Source organism: Macrobrachium rosenbergii, chromosome 57 (genome assembly GCF_040412425.1).
Source record: "Macrobrachium rosenbergii isolate ZJJX-2024 chromosome 57, ASM4041242v1, whole genome shotgun sequence".
NCBI classification, from domain to species: domain Eukaryota; kingdom Metazoa; phylum Arthropoda; class Malacostraca; order Decapoda; family Palaemonidae; genus Macrobrachium; species Macrobrachium rosenbergii.
In genome coordinates this window covers 16,317,608-16,334,956 of record NC_089797.1, presented here as the reverse complement: position 1 = coordinate 16,334,956, position 17,349 = coordinate 16,317,608, and the positions used below count along the sequence as shown (strand labels likewise).

Sequence of the window (17,349 nt, the reverse complement as noted above, 5' to 3'; positions counted from 1 at the left end):
GGGACGCCGCAAAGAACATTATGTAAAATGCTTACAGTGCACCAAGGTAGATGCGTTGAGGCACTAACCTCATGCGAGGATGAATACCAATTAAATACGACGTAGATTAGTAATGAGTATTAAAAAAAGCTAGAAATGCGACATTCTGAAACAAGGCTGGACAATCCTTCTCCTAAAAGGTCCTTCCCTCTAAACCTACTCTCATATTTTCCCAAGATCTATCCTTTTTAGTCAATCGGGAAGTCCTTCTTCGGTTATATTTTCATAAAAATCCATTTATAACTTTTTACTTAATTCTGCTAACAATAGGCCAACAATTACATAACCACAAATATACAAAACTGCACCGAAAACATACATTCCCTTACGGAGATAACTAGAGAGAGAGTGAACACTGATCAACTTGCAAAGACGGTCGGCAGCAAAGAATCTAAGGCCAGTAGCACTGATCAATAAACCATGAGTATGGTAAAAGAAGAAACTGAAATACCAACAATGGTAGATAAAATAAAAGCTGCTAAATGTAATGCATTAATTAACAGAGAAGGCGATATTGATAACATTCCGCCTTCACAATATTTCGTGGAGGAAGAAAAAATCTTTGGTGTCAACAGACATTAGTAAATCGTTTGACTTATTACCTTCTATATGCTATGGACAAATCCGGGCAAAGATGGAGAATATGTTAAAGTATTCCGCTATCAATTGCACAAAGAAAGAAACAGCTTCAAAGCGCAGAAACTAGAAGTGCCTGATAAAGCTAACTATCCTAACGTAAACAATAGCATCCTTGAGAGAGAGAGAGAGAGAGAAAAAAAATGAGAACAGAAAGTTTGAGCAAATTTTTGACAAGGAAAACATTCCGGAAGTTAACGTTTTGATTTTTTTTTTATCCAGCTTCTGCTGAAAGGGACTTAAAACAAAATACTAGAAGTTACAGAAGGTGCAGCAAGTTTTGTCTTTAAAGGGTGATAAATGAGCATCGTCTGTGAATTGATGGATGGGAGTTGCAGTATGTGGACAGTAACGTCAATTAAAAGATAAAAAAGTTCTGAGAAAAGTAGTTTTGGAGGAAAGTGATCGATAAATGAGAGGAGCATATAAAAGTGAGATAGGTAAAGTAAATGTTAGAGGACATAAAAGGAGTGGTTAGAAAGTTAATATTTAATGACTAAAATATCGAAAATGAAGAGAAATACAATATTGGATTGCAATAGCACTACCTTTCGCTACTCTGATTATTTATGCCTTCACTTTTAGCTGCTGAGCAAGTTGAATTGACACTTCTGTAGCAGTTTCGGCATGGTCCGAATTTTATTGTATTCAGTCAGAAGTTAGAGTTCATTCGAATATATTGGTATGAAAGACAGTTACAAAATAAGGACATTATAAAAATTACACACTCATCCGATTTAATCAAGTGATTCCTTATGGGAGTACTGAACCCTTCCCCTACCTCTGAGAAAATTTTTATGAATGAATAAATAAGTTAATAAAAATCAAAGGCTTCCAGATGTTTTCAAGGCGGGGTAGTATATGGTAATATAGTTACTTTAATAACACAATTCTCTTTCCCTAATCCACCGTCTCTCACATAGAAATAACTACGAACTAAAGTGTATGTGGTGCATATTGCAGTTGAGATATAAAATCGCTAAGTGACAACACCAGACCAAGATGATCTGTCAGAGAATCAGAAAAATATATATATTTTTTTCAAAATAATCCTAGTTCCTTGTTTCTTTCTTTTCACCTTGATTACAGTTTTGTAAGCCCTGTCAATTTTCATTCATCATTACAAATAACTTCTACTGTAGCTTTTGGCTCGAGTTGGTCTTCGATTTACTCACACTGATGAATATGACATTGCACAGTCTCCTTAGGTCATGTAAACACCAATTGCAGTTTTGTGATTTTAAGATCTGGCAAAGGTTTTTTTAGCGATATATTTACGGGGACCGATAAGTGTAGAGACATACATGCGCTTCACTGAACATTGGGTCAGAGCTGATGAAAAATTGAATACTCAAATATTATACAGACAAGGATTGTGCAGATTCTAAAGCATGGACGCTATGCGTATTTCATAAGAAAAAACATACAGGTGACCAAGGCTTGTTTCGTCTTTTTGCAGTAATACTAGAAAGGAACAGCCTCGTGGTCCTATGAAATCAATTTGGCTTTGTAGCATCTCAGAAAATTTTGATGATTTCTCGATGTTTTTCTTTAATCTGTGTGGTAATATGTTTCGTAAATCCGATGCCTGGTTAAAACCATTTTTTAACAATGTTTTCTGGTGATAGCTGAATCTTGGGTTACTCAGGCGTATTCTACTCAGTTCCTATTGAAAATTTATCATTTTTTTATTTTGCCTTCATTCTATTTTCTGACGTATATTGAGATTCACTTCTCTATTTCTTCTTTACTATAGTGAAGACACGTCTCTTCAGCCATGCAGCCTCAATTATACTGTATTTTATTTGAAAACTGAGTTCTCAGTCAACGTTCAAGAATAGGCTAAGAAGTCTGAACTCGTTTGTGCTGTGTCAAACACACCTGTTTAAGCTAAATTTGTCACCCAATAGAATGTAACTATTCCTGTCAGCATCTTGTAAACAAACACCGCACACCCAATCCAGCTGCTCTGCTGATACGGTCTTTATCTTAATTTCTTGCATAACTGAACCCACTAAAAATGGAATACATGTCGCTGAAAAAACTGGAAGATTTATTTCTTCGCTACAAAACATGGGTTGTTAGCAACCCACAAGGTGTATCGGAAATGGAGGCGGTTGTGAAGTGGGGTTCGTATATATTAGCAGGTACGTTAACGCCTAAGGGGCGAGTGTAGAACGACGGGAACAGCTTCCGCAGACGAAAGCAAACCTAACCTTTCCTAGAATGCCATGACTCCCGTGGGGGTAAATGCCATCAGTGCACCTCATGCGGTGCACTGTAGGCATTACTTAAGGTTCTTTGCAGTGTCCCGTCGCCCCCTGGCTGCAACCCCATTCATTCCTTGTACTGTACTTAGCCTATGTTCATATTCTCTTTCTTCCATCTTACTTACCACCGTCAACTAACAATTTTTTAATAGTGCAATTGCAAGGTTTTCCCCCAGTTACAACTTTGGCCTAAACTCTATATTCTATTCTTGGTAAAACTACAGGGTAACTCCACACGGACTATTACTTCACTTTGTTTGGTTTTATGTACAGCCCTCCATAGGGATAAATCCCTCTTTGGTGGGCTCTTGTACATTTTCAAAATAAGGTGCTTCTTATGTGTTTTATAATTGTCTTTCAGTGTTTTCTCATCAGTATCTTAGCTCCTGCAGGATAGGAGAGTCTTTAGTCCATTTTTTAAATTTTCTTCTTTTTATTAAATTACATAGAAAACCATGATCCATATTATTTTTCACCTTTGACACATATTCTTTATATACTATGCACTTATTGCCATCATATATTTTATGTTAAGTATAACTATGACACTTCTTTACACAATTTTTATACTTGAAGATATTGCCAGTACATTCATTTGATTAGGGCAAGCTTGGTCATTTCTACAATTTGCTGTGCTGTGACCAAATTCCTGATATTTATAGCATTGATAGAGCATGTGACAGTGGAATACTTTGCAACAGCTATACAGTGTACACAATTTGTCACCTCTGTCATAGATAGCCTTTCGTATTTGTGGTGTGCATTTGATGATACTGTACAGTGTTTATATTTGTCATCTTGGCTATCATTTCCTTTACAATTTTCAGATTGTCATTTTCAGAAATGAGGCTACCTATCCTTGGATTTTTCTTTACAATGTTATCGAAAATGCCATCTTCATCTTTTGGGATATAGACTACTTTTATTTTTGGTTTAAGTTTACCCTTCTCATTTACTGATATATTGTTGATATTCTGAATCTCAATTTTTGTCTCTTCTAGGTTTTTCCTGTCTGGAAATCTTACAAATAAGTGTCCATCTCTTGTTGTTTTAACCTGTTCAACTGGCGCCGTTGTTTTACTCATAATTTGTCGCTTTTTATTAGCTGCTGTGCTCTCTTCATTTGTAGATTTGATCAGAAGCACTTTTTTGCCTGTAGTGATTCAGCATAAGTTTTGTCCATGTTTGTCATGGTCTTTACATCTTTATCAGCATTATCAATTTTGTTTTGGATTTCATCTATGTTGATTATTAAGTCACTAGTTTTAAACATCTGACTTACCTGGTAGTTATATATATAGCTTAAGTCCCTGACGCGCGGCAGAATTTCAAAACTCGCGGCAATCGCCGATGGGTAGTCAGGTGTACCACTAGTGCGCCCTCTACCCAGGTACCTTGAACCATTCCAACTGTTCCTCAGATCTTCCCTGCCGCCATACCGGTTGCATCGTTAAGAATTTTGCTCGTTTGGCCCGTGATTTTCACAGAGTTTTGGTGAAGTACACTTTGGCTTTGGCTTTTCGCTCGTTTTTTGGATTTGATTTGGATTTTCTGGATTTGTTAGATATTGTTGATTTTGACCTTTGCTCGCTTTGGATTTTTCTTACGATTTTTTCACTTTCCAAGATGTCTGACTCTGCTTCGAGTGTGAGAATGTGTGTGAGGGTGTAAAACCCGGCTTGCTAAAGTCAGCGTTGGATCCCCACTCTATTTGTGTAAAATGCAGAGGAAAAATTGCGAGTTAAAGGATAGATGTGATGAATGTTTTGGTTTATCAGAAAGAGAGTGGATGGATTACTACCGATATGTTTCTAAGCTTGAAAGGGATAGGATCAGAAGAGCCGGGAGTAGTAAATCTCGCTCTTCTAGAGATAGTCAGGATTCTCCTCATATCAATCCTATTATTCATTCCCCAGTAGTGGTAGTCCCAGAACCCCCCACTGATACTGATAAGGAACCAACCCTCAAGGACATGATGACGGCCATTCAAACCCTTGGACAAAAGGTAGAATCCCTCGCAAGAGACAGAGAGGATTTATGGTCGAATGTCAGAGATCTGAAACATTCAAGTGCTAATGAGAAAAATAAGAGTGCAAGTGTTGTGGAGGGTGCGGTTGCTCGGTCCTGTCGTGCTCCTAGTCCTAGACCTCTTCCAAGCTCACCAACCCCTGTGAGAAGGAATGTCGACAGACGAAGGGAGGCGAGAGGCTTTAGCTACCGAGCAGTCGTCCCCTCGAGCGTACCTGTTGACGCTTCCCAGGACGCTCACCCTCGCCATAGGAAAGGCGAGGTTAAAGTGTTTTCATCCTCGTCGGAGGACGCTGTTTCTAGAAGGGACTGGCGTCATACGACTTTATCGAGACCCCTCAAAAGGAAACTTCCTTCGGTGGAGCGGCGTCGGGATTTGACACTTCCTACTCCGGGATGTAGTCACTGGAGCAGCCCAGAGCGTTCCCCTCTTAGTTCGGACAATTGCTCTCCAGTGAAAAGCAGACGTATGTTGTCGCACGGGCGGCCGTCTGCTTCCGCTGATGACGAAATAAGACCGGAGGCGTCGCCGAAACTTCATTTCCAACGTCGCATTGATGAAAATGAATTAGTAGTTGAGATTGCGGCTCCCCATGTCGATCCCCAGCAACAGGTAGCTCCGCAGATCAGTCTAATTCAGGACATGCAACGGAAACTCTCTTCCCTGATGCAAGTCTTTCAGCCTGCAGATAAGACGGATGCAGACGTTTGTCCACCGATGGCTGTCACGCCGCCCTGAGGAAACTTTTGACCGATGTCGCACAGGCGCCCAGCTCTCAAGTGACTTCAGGGTGCGGCGGGACAGCTATAACGTGAAAATGTTTCGCCTATTCAAGAAGCCTCAATCATTTTACGTCAGCCTGAGGAAGCTTTTGACAGATGTCGCACAGGCGCCAGTTCTCAAGCGACCTTAAGGTTGGACGGAGCAATGATTGTCAGAAGTCTGGACGCCAGGGCGCCCGAGTAGCTCAAGAGGATGGACGCCAGGACGCCAGGCGTCAAGATCTTGGTCGCCAGGACGCCAGACGCCAAGAATCTGGACGCCAGGGCGCCAGGCGCCACGAAGACACCAGACGTCACGAGACTGGACACCAGGACGCCGAAGCGTCAAGGTGATACTTTGAAAGAAGTCGCTTCTTTGGTTTTGGCCAATCAGAAGAAGAGATTGATGATATCCCTCAGTCTCCTGTGGATCTGATCGAACAAGTTTCGGAAGAAGAAGATAGTAAAGGCTTTCAACTTTCATCAGATTTCAAAAACTTATGAAACTTTTTATGCGGAGGTTTTCCTGAAAACTTTATTCCGGGCTCCTCGTTCCCCACCTTCAGAATTTACTCTTGGGAAGGCGCCTAAGAGTCAGCTTTTATGAAGATGGTTTTGTCCCGCTTTCGTCCAAGAGAGCTCTCAAAATGATGAATGAGTGGATGCTTTCAAAGAAAGAACAAGGAAAGACAGCCTTTGCTTTTCCTCCAGCCAAACTAGCTTCAAGATCGAAAATCAAACGGGAGAATCGTTCGCCTTGGAATACCTGCCTCTTCCCGAGGAGATTTCTCAATCTTGTTGATTCATCTCGCCGAGTGGCCATGGGGAGAACGAAGTTTTGTTGGTCAACATCAGAGTTGGACCACCTCCTCAAAGGAATTTTTAGGCCTTCGAGGTCTTTAACTTTCTGGACTGGACCCTGGGAGCGTTAGGAAGAAAGATGGGATTATTCAGCACGACCGACAAAGAAGAATTTGTACATCTTATGTCGTGTATGGATAAAGGAATCAGAGACGGTGCCAGTAATTAGCGGCACTTTTCTCAGCAGGAATCTTGAAGAAAAGGACCCATCTTTGCTCTTTCCTAGCTAATGGGGTCACATCCAGTCAAAAAGCGGAATTAATTTACGCCCCTTTTTCCTCTCACCTCTTCCCTCAAGACTTGGTTAAAGAGATTTCGACCTCCTTAGCTCAGAAAACCACACAAGATCTTATATCGAAGACAGCAAAGAAAGTCTTACCAACGACTTTCATGACTAAAAAGAGTAAGGCTGAGGCTTCTGTGCTTCAGGGATCTCAGCCCTTTCGTGGTCGGCCCTCAGGTAGAGGTTCCTCGAGGGCGGGTAGAAGATATGCAGCAAGGAGTGCCTCTAGACAGGGAAGAAACAGGACTTGACGTTCCCCCCCTTCAGGCAGCGGTAGGTGCCAGGCTGTTAAACTTCTGGCAGGTATGGGAGAAAAGAGGAGCGGATCCTTGGTCCATTCAACTACTCAAGGATGGATACAAAATCCCTTTCCTAAGAAAGCCCCCGTTGGCAGACAAACCAATAGATCTGTCTCCCAGATACAGAGACGAGTCCAAGGCACAGGCGATTCGACAGCAAGTTTCGTTATTATTGCAGAAAAACGCAATAGAGAAAATACAAAATCTGAATTCGCCAGGATTCTACAACCGCCTTTCCTGGTTCCCAAGAGCTCGGGGTTGGAGACCAGTACTGGATGTGAGTGCCCTCAACGCCTTTGTACAAAAGACGAAGTTTTCCATGGAAACAACAAAATCAGTGTTAGCGGCAGTCAGACAACACGACTGGATGGTTTCCTTGGACCTTCAGGACGCATATCTCCACATTCCTATCCACCCGGGCTTCAAGAAATACCTGAGATTCGTCTTCAGGAACAGGTATTCCAGTTTCGGGCTCTTTGCTTCGGCCTAAACACGGCGCCCAAATATTCACCAGACTGATGTCGAATGTAACCGGAATGCTGCACACGAGAGGCATCAGGGCCTCTGTATCTGGACGACTGGCTTCTCAGAGCTCCTTCCTTCAATCGCTGTCTGGAGGATCTTCAAAACGACAGTCTGTTTATCAGAGGAACTAGGTCTTCTGGTAAACAGGCAGAAGTCACATCTGACCCCATCTCAAGAGATCCTGTATCTAGGGATGAGGATTCAGTCTCGGGATTTTCGGTTTTTTCCGTCACCATCAAGGATGGAACCGACCTTAGTAAAATTAAAGGACTTTCTGGGAAACGGATGTGCTCGGCGAGGAATGGATGAGCCTGCTAGGGACCCTTTCCTCGCTAGAACAGTTCGTTTCCTTAGGAAGACTAAACCTTCGCCCACTCCAATTCCACCTCAATCGGTATTGGAGCAGAGAAGACGGGCTAGAGAAAGAGTGTATCCCCATTTCAGAGGCGATGAAACAGTGCCTTCAGTGGTGGAACGACCCAGTCAAGCTTCAGGAGGGCCTTTCATTAAAACAGAAGAACCCAGACCTAGTGTTGTTCTCCGGCGCTGGCCGGACTCGGGGTGGGGAGCAACATTGGGAAAGTTGGAAGTATCAGGATTCTGGACCAGAGAGCAAGAGAAGCTCCACATAAATCAAAAGGAGCTGACTGCAATATTTTTAGCCCTCAAAGAGTTACAACACTTAGTCCAAGACAAGGTCGTACAGGTCAACTCCGACAACACGACAGCGTTGGCCTACATCAACAAACAAGGAGGAACCCACTCCAGGTCACTGTACGAAACAACAGGCAACTCCTTATCTGGGCCAAGGAGAAAAATGTGACATTGTTGACACGTTTCATTCAGGGGGAAAGAAATGTGAGGGCAGACAGTCTGAGCAGGAAAGGTCAAGTCCTGGCAACAGAATGGACTCTTCACCAAGATGTCTGCAGAGATTTGTGGCGGATTTGGGGTCGTCCATGCATAGACCTCTTCGCCACAGCTCAAACGAAGAGGATGGAGACGTACTGCTCTCCTGTGCCAGACCCCGAGGCAATGCACATAGATGCGTTCCTTTTAAATTGGTCCAACCTGGACGTTTACGCCTTTCCCCCCTTCAAGATCATAAACAGAGTCATTCAGAAGTTCGTGTCCCACGAGAGCACCAGGATGACTCTAGTGGTCCCCTTTTGGCCAACAAGAGAATGGTTCACAGAGGTGCGGGAATGGATGGTGGACACGCCGAGGAGTCTGCCCCTAAGGCCAGATCTACTCAAACAACCCCACTTGGAAAGGTATCACCAAAACCTCCAAGGTCTACAGCTAACTGCCTTCAGACTATCGAAAAACTCGCAAGAGCTAGAGGATTTTCGAAGGAGGCAGCTAGAGCGATCGCAAGAGCTAGGAGGTCATCTACCATCAGGGTATACCAATCCAAGTGGGATATTTTTAGAGGTTGGTGTAAAAACAACTCCGTGTCCTCGTCCAGTACCTCTGTGACCCAGATAGCGGATTTTCTTCTTTACCTTAAGAGGAGACGTAACTTTTCAGTCTCTACTATTAAGGGATACAGGAGCATGTTGGCAGCGGTCTTCAGACATAGAAACTTGGACTTGTCTGCCAATAAGGATCTCCAAGACCTTATCAGATCATTCGAGACTACCAAAGAGAAAAGTCAGATCTCACCAGCGTGGAACCTAGACGTGGTCCTAAAGTTCCTCATGTCCGATAGGTTCGAACCTTTGCAAGAGATTTCATTGAAAGATCTCACTATGAAGACTCTATTTTTGGTTTGCTTGGCGACAGCTAAAAGAGTCAGTGAAGTACATGCCTTCAATAAAACCGTCGGTTTTAGGAACGGCAAAGCTATCTGCTCTCTACAATTGGGGTTTTTAGCTAAGAATGAACGGCCTTCACAACCATGGCCCAAGTCCTTCGAGATTATGAATCTGGCAGAGATCGCAGGTGAGGAGTTAGAGAGAGTCCTCTGTCCGGTAAGAGCTCTGAGAGCGCACCTGCAAAGGACGAAGAATTTACGAGGCAGGTCAGAGGCGCTTTGGTGTTCAGTTAAGAAGCCCTCTCTACCAATGTCAAAGAATGCAATATCCTTTTTCATTAGACAGTTGATAAGGGAAGCGCATTCAGAATGTAATGAAGCGGACCTTAAACTTCTAAAGGTTAAAACCCATGAGGTCAGAGCGGTTGCAACCTCTGTAGCCTTTAGACAGAATAGGTCCCTACAAAGTATCATGGACTCTACCTTCTGGAGAAGCAAGTCAGTGTTTGCCTCACACTACTTGAAGCAAGTACAAACGCTTTATGACGACTGCTATACACTGGGACCGTTTATAGCAGCTAACTCAGTAGTGGGAGAGGGGACTACCCCTGCAATTCCATAATTCGATGCCCTTGATTCTTGCCTTGGAATAGTTGTAATCTTATGGTTGTTTGTGGAGATTGGACGCAATCTTCCGCAATCATTGATTTTAGTCAGGTAATCAGTTTGTTCCTTGGCAGCGCCCGGAACAAGGGTATTATAGGTTGTCTGTCACATAGAGGTTGGTATACCGGTTGGCAGCTCCTAGAGGTCTTCAGCCCCCTGAGTGGATCGCTGGACCTCTTAAGGAAAGCAGACATAATGAGGGGGAGTTCATTGAAGTCAGCTTCCTTAAACCAGGTAAGAACCTTAAGTTGGTTTATTAACCCTTAAGCAAAATTCCAAAGATGTTGGCTGTCTCTGACCCTCCACCAAAGGTGTCAATCAGCTATATATATAACTACCAGGTAAGTCAGATGTTTAAAAATGATATTTTCATAATAAAATGAATTTTTGAACATACTTACCTGGTAGTTATATATGATTAAATTCCCACCCTCCTCCCCTCTAGAGACTAGGGGCATGGAAGATCTGAGGAACAGTTGAATGGTTCAAGGTACCTGGGTAGAGGGCGCACTAGTGGTACACCTGACTACCCATCGGCGATTGCCGCGAGTTTTGAAATTCTGCCGCGTCAGGGACTTAAGCTATATATATAACTACCAGGTAAGTATGTTCAAAAATTCATTTTATTATGAAAATATCATTTTCCACCCTACTTTCACACTCCTCTCAAATCTCTTGGCAATTGTATGTCCTCCATCGCATACACCTCTGCTCCAGAAACAATCTTCAAACTTACTTGTCCATCCTCCTCCACATACAACTTCACACTCGTTTCACTCCCCATTCATATCTCTACCATTTTTTGTTCTGGGTACACTTTTACCCTGTTTTTCTTCAAAAATGCTTACCCAATAACACATCACACCTTTCACATATCATACCTTACATTCACTCTATCCACAACATAAAAATCCTCCTCCTCCAGCCTTATTCCTGCAACCGTAACCGACTGAACAAACCTTGCGCACATTTACTTCCAATCCTCCAGTCCCTGTTACATATCCAGCACATTCCTCCCTCCTTGCTACATTTTCTTTTATTTTCTCACAACCAGTATCAATCAATGCTTTCAATAACACTCCACCACATTCTACTCTAACATACAGACAATGACCTGCTTGTTCCACTTACAAACCCTTCTCTCACATGCAGCACATCTGTCCTTTCCATACTGGAGGACTCACCATGGTAAACCCCCTTCACACTTAGTTTCCCTGGGATTGGGGTTTGGTATGGCAGACTTCCTTCATGTGACCCTCCATTCCACATCCTTCACACTTACTGAGAGGGTTCTTACATGTCCTTGCAGAATGTCCACTCATTCCAGTTTCCACAATGACTTCCACTTCCTCCTACTCTCCTTCCACGCTGGCAGTCTCTCACTCGATGTTCCACCTTTCCGCAGCCAAAACACTTCAACTCTTTCGCTTGTGGACAATTCACCAACATTTGTCCTCTCTTTCCACAGCCAAAACACTCGCCATTGACCCATCTGCAGTCTACTTTCACATGCCCAGTCCTTCTACACTTGTAACACTCCTTATCACTACTACTCATTCCCATCTAACTACCCCTCATATTCCCATTCTCTCCACTAACACTTCCACCCCCAAACCTCTCCAGCTCCTTTTCCCATTATTCCCCACATTCACTTGCACATTCTTTCATCCTCTTTCCACCCGGTCTCTCCTACACTTGTCGGACAAGGCTTGCAGCACACCTATCTCCTCACTCACCAAAGCGCCCTTATATGTCCTTCCATTTACCACCTCAGACTCAATGTACATCTCCTTTGGTTCATCATCCTCTACTCTCAGGTCTTCTAGGATCTCTAAAACATCCTCCCAGTTTAAGCTCTTTCCCAACCATTGCTTCCAATCTTTTTTCTTCTCATTCAAAATTACTCTAATCTTCTCTGGAATGGTGGCCAAAAACTCCATGAGGTGTTTGTTTTCCTCAATTCCTTCCTTTCCATACTTCCTTCTGGCTAAAGCTTCTAACCTATGGGCATACAAGCCCACTTCCTCTCTGACTTTCATCTTTGCCTCCTCGAACCTATCATCCTTCTTGTATACAACACTTCCCTTCATTCTCTTCACCTGCCTAATAAATCTAGCCTTCAGACTCATACCCTGGCTCACCCTCACACATACTTCTATAGCACATCTTTAACCGCCCATCCAAGAACTCTCCCGGCTGTTTCATCAACACATTATCATTCTGTCCATACTTTTGTCTATAGTATATACTTCTCATACTCCTCAAAAACTCATACATGTCTCTTCCCTTCCCCTAAGCAAAATTTCCCAATCCAGGGAACCTCCCTCAGGAACACTGTTTTGACCTCTTTCTATTCTGCCTCACTCAAACATTCACTACTACTACTAATACCACTTCCACTCTTCCAATCATTCTAAACTTCTGAGTCCGAGCTGCCCCTCCAAATCTGGGAACTCGACTCTCTTTCCTCACACCTTTCCCCTTTCCTGTTCTCTTCTTCTTTCCCTTTCTTTTTATACTTTTCTCTTCCTCATCACTTTCACTCACCTCACTCATACAGCCCTCATTCATTTGTGGCAGGTACTTCCCTTCATTTCTTAGGGATTTTCTCCTCTGCACCCTTTACCTCGCCGTACTCACTGCCCTTCCCAATTTGGGGCCCACTCTTAGCCATTTCAGCCATCTTCTTCTCCATTGCCTCCATTTTTGCAACCAATTTACTTTCCCTTACCTGGGCTTTCTCATCCATCGCCTCCATTCTTGCAACCAATTTACTTTTCCCTTAGCTGGGCTTCCCCTATTTTATCCTGCATGCTGACCATCATGCACATCAGCCTATCCAACCTCTGCGTCCAACCTTGCTCCCCGTCACCTGACCAACCTTCCAAACCTGCTCCCTCTGCCATTTCCAGTTATGCACCTCACTCCTACTTTACAGTACTATCAAAGGCCCCGCGTTGGGCGCCAAAATACTGTATTGTGTATGGGCTTTTTCTTTTAGTACACAATTGGTGAAGTATGATGGGAACAGATTTGGAGGTTATTAAATGAAACTCCGACTGTCTTTAACCTATTTATTACCGTAACCTACAGAACAGAAACTTAACCTAACCTTAACACTATAATTCATCAAAATTTGCTCTACGCAGTCTTAATCGTATAGTTCTCCCCCCCCACTATCAGAAGAACCTTAACGTAATTGAACCTTGCTGTAAATAAATCTTAATACTATAATGTTCCCCCAACTATGGTCTCTGAGACTTCTTCAGATTGGGACTTAGTGTGCTCAATATCAGCCAGTTTGGGATTTTGTCGCTATCCTTCTTCCTACTGGAGGGATCAACACCTAGTTTTGTTCCTTTCCAACTGCTGTTGAACTTTATTTGCTGCAAGTGTGTTGAGATCGGCACCTTTTAGGATTTAATGTCGTATATGGAGGAATGGGAAGAAGGGCGGCCTGACCAAATGTTTTTGTTTCTGCAATTTGGCAGCTTCGCGTTCTCTCCCTATATTCCTTATCACTTCTCTGCCTTATCCCTTCCTCTATCTTCAACTGGTCTTCTAATGTTCTCTTTCATTTCTTTGATTTCTTTCTTTTTATCAGGTAAGGTGAAGGGGAGCTCCTCACTCTAGGCTAACCTGCCCATGAGGCGCTCCTCACTCTAGGCTAACCTGCCCATGCAAACTGCAAGTAAAAAAGAAAAACAAAAATGAAACTTAATTAATCAAACAATCCAAACACCAACACATACAAATATTTATAAAAACAAAAACAAACATTTAATCACACAAACCCATTTTTTCACACTACCACCACAGAGGAGCTCACTTCTTTTCTGTTGGCCGTCAGTGTAACATCGGAGTTTTGCAGCAGCTTGGTTGAATTATTCATGACTTTTTTGGGAATATCCTTCCTGGATTCGGTGATGTATCGACTTCTCAGGTAGCATATAGCTCAGTTTAGATGGTTTATTTCGATTTGTGATGATAACAATGTCGGACTCTAGCTCCTCCAGCATTAGATATTGTAGGGATGGTTGTAAAACCCACTTGACTAAGCAACTTATGACCCAAATACTATTTGCTCTAACTGTAGAGGACAAGTGCATTCAGAGAACTTGACGTGTGTGGAATGTAAGGCAGTGGAAGGTATTAAAGTCTCATTTAGAAATGCTAGATAGAGATAGGAAAAGGAATGCGGCCTCTAGAGCCAAAATTAGGGCTCGTACTCTAGAACCGGCTCCTAACCTGAGTGTAGATGATCAAGCCATTCCTTCTTCCCTTGCTTTAGCCTTGTCCCCCATCCTTAGTCCTCCTAGTATTGTTAATGTTGCACCATTTAATCCTGTGCTTAGCTCCCATGCTTGTGAACCTGATGCCATTGCCAGCCTCGAGAGTAAGTTTGAATGTAGATTTAACCTTGTAATGAACACTGTGACAGAATTTGGGGTGTACCTAAAGGTCCTGATGGACAAAGTGAACAGTGTTGTGCCAGTGCCAGTGGAGGGGGTGGCTGTCCGTTCCGACGACTCTCCCAGACAGTTCCCTGCCACACTCCCCTGAACCTGGGGAGAAGACATACTGGAGGTCCAAAGGAGGTCAAGGGGGCTTCCCCACAGGCAGTTGCTCCCTCAGTAGAACCTACTGCTAGCGAATTGCGTAGTGGAAGAACCTCAGACTGCCACTGGAAGGGCGTTTCTTGTTAGTGTCCACCAGTTGTCTTCGGACTTGGAGAGCCTGGACATGAGGCGTTGTAGGTGTCTTCTTGGGATGCCCCATCTCCTGAAAAAATGTAGTGGCAATGAGCTGTCTCCTGTTGTGTCGAAATGGACGAGAGATCTCTCTCTCAGTCTGCAACCAGGTTGCAGTACCTGGTGCAGCCTGGATTTCCTTTCACCAGAGTGCCAGTACTGTATTTGGTGCCGAGGCACCCATCAAACAAGAAATGCTCCTCATTGTTGTCTAAGCACCCACAAAAGCGCCCAGTGTATTCGCCCGAGCGACATATGTCAGTCGTAGTCTCCAGCGCCGACTCCTGAGCACCTGCGGACTGGCTATGCATGCTCAGTGCCAGTTGCCAAGAGTTTGGGGCCAACTGCCAAGCGCCTAGCGCCAGCCGAGCACCCATCCAGCTGCGTTTACCTGCACCTGCAGTGGAAGACCTGCCTTTCATTCATATTAAATAACAGTTGGCAGACGTATTAGGATTACTTAAGGCTCCTACTGAGATTAAGCTTTCCAGTGTCTTATCCGTGTCGCTGTTCTCTTCTGTTGAGGAGGAAGAGGTAGTTCAAGAATCAGCTCCTTCGGAGTACGCCTATCTTTTAAGATATTTTTTAGTGACTTTTCTCTCGCATTTTCAGCCAGCTGCCCCAGTTTTGCCAGCCTCAACTTTCCTAATGAGGAATCAAGTGGACTCCAGTTCTCAGCTTCACAAGAGAATAGGACCCTGCCTACGGACAGTACACAACTTTCTTTTGCTCCTGTCTTGTTCAGCGAATCATTGGATGAGCCTTTCTCGCATCTATCAAGCAGTTCGTGAAGTTAGGGAGGCTGCATATGAGACCTCTACTGTTCTTCCTAAAGGCAAATTGGGACAGGAAGAAATAACTGGACTTGGTGATGTTCCCCATAATGACGGAAATGAAATCAGACCTGCAATGGTGGACATCTGAAGACAGACTTCTGGAAGGAAAGTCACTGCGTCTTGTGAACCCCAACCTAGACTTCTTTGCAGATGCCTCATACCTAGGCTGGGGAGCCCTTCTAGGGAACTTGAAAGCTTCTGGAATTTAGTCTCCGGGAAAACGAAGTCTACATACAAACATGAAAGAACTGACTGCCATTTATCTGGGCCTAATGTCCTTTGCAGAGGCAGTCTCAGACAAGACTATGATGGTGCACCTGGACAACATCATGGCCCTTTCCTACATAAAGAAGCAAGGCGGAACCCACTCCTCTCTTTGGGAAGCCACGAAGGAGCTTCTTATCTGGGCAGACAAAAATCGAGTGAAGACAATCACCTGCTTCATTCAAGGAAAAATGAACATCTTAGCAGATGAACTAAGGCGTCGGGGCAAATCCTTCTAACAGAGTGGACCCTGAACTCCATGGTCTGCAACAGTCTATGTAAGTTGTGGGGCAGGCTGACTGTGGACCTGTTCGCCACATCAAAGAACCACTGTCTTCCTCTGTTTTGTTCGCTGGTTCCAGACCCTCAAGCATGGGTGACCGACACAGTGCTAATAAATTGGTCAAACTTGAATTGTTATACCTTCCCTCCATTCAGGATGAAAAGGGAGGTCCTCAACAAATTTTGGTCCCATCACAATATGATGATGACCCTGATAACTCCTTTTTGGCCACTCAAGGAATGGTTCCCGGACCTTCTGAAACTTCTAGTAGATTTTCCCAGACTGCTCCCACAAAATCCACGTCTACTCAAGCAGCCCCACCTTTGGAAATTCCATCAAGGACTATCTGCTCTAGCTCTGACAGGCTTCAGACTGTCAGGAGACTTGTCAGAGCGAAGGGATTTTCAAGGCAAGCTGCGGAAGCTACTGCAAGATGTAGATGTAAGTCTTCTTGCCAAGTCTGCCAAGCAAAGTGGGCTGTCTTCCATCAGTGGTGTGAAGGTCATAACATCTGGTCTGCTAAAACCTCTGTAGCCCAGATAATGGACTTCCTCCTATTCCTGAGGGCTGCCAAGGGGCTCTCTTCATCTGCCATCAAAGGCTATAGAGCAGTGCTGGGATCTGTGGTTAAGCATAGGGGCCTAGATTTGGCTTCTAACCAAGATATTAGTGACCTCATTAAGTCCTTCGGGACTTCCAAGCAAGCAAGAGCTGACTCCGTGTCTTGGAACTTGGACGTAGTTCTAAAGTGGTTAATGGGCTCCACTTTTGACCTCCGTTCCACGTCCCTTAAAAACTTGAAGAAAACTCTCTTCCTCATAGCCTTGGCCATTGCCAAGTGAGTGGGTGAACTACAGGCCATAGACAAGCGAATTGGTTTCGCACAAGGAGATGCAGTATGTACCTCTATGTTAGGTTTCTTGGCCAAAAATGAGACACCATCCAACCCATGGCTGTGCTCGTTTACCATTAAAAATCTTATGTACATCCTCGGTCCAGAAGAGGAGGAAAGGGTCTTTTGCCCTGTTAGGGCCCTTAGGTATTACAGTATATGGACAGAACCAAGAGAATCAGAGGTCCCTCCACCAAT

The 17,349-nt window shown here is 43.8% G+C and overlaps 1 protein-coding gene across 1 annotated transcript in view; it reads left to right on the top strand.

The window, feature by feature from the left end:
* The first annotated feature begins 2,497 nt into the window (after positions 1-2,497).
* The window catches only part of Pex16 (peroxin 16), a 72,566-nt gene continuing 57,714 nt past the window's right edge, over positions 2,498-17,349 (top strand). The window contains exon 1 of the mRNA XM_067101464.1: positions 2,498-2,822. Within this exon, the coding sequence (XP_066957565.1) occupies positions 2,696-2,822 (127 nt within the window). The 5' untranslated portion in view covers positions 2,498-2,695. The remainder of the gene's footprint in view (positions 2,823-17,349) is intronic.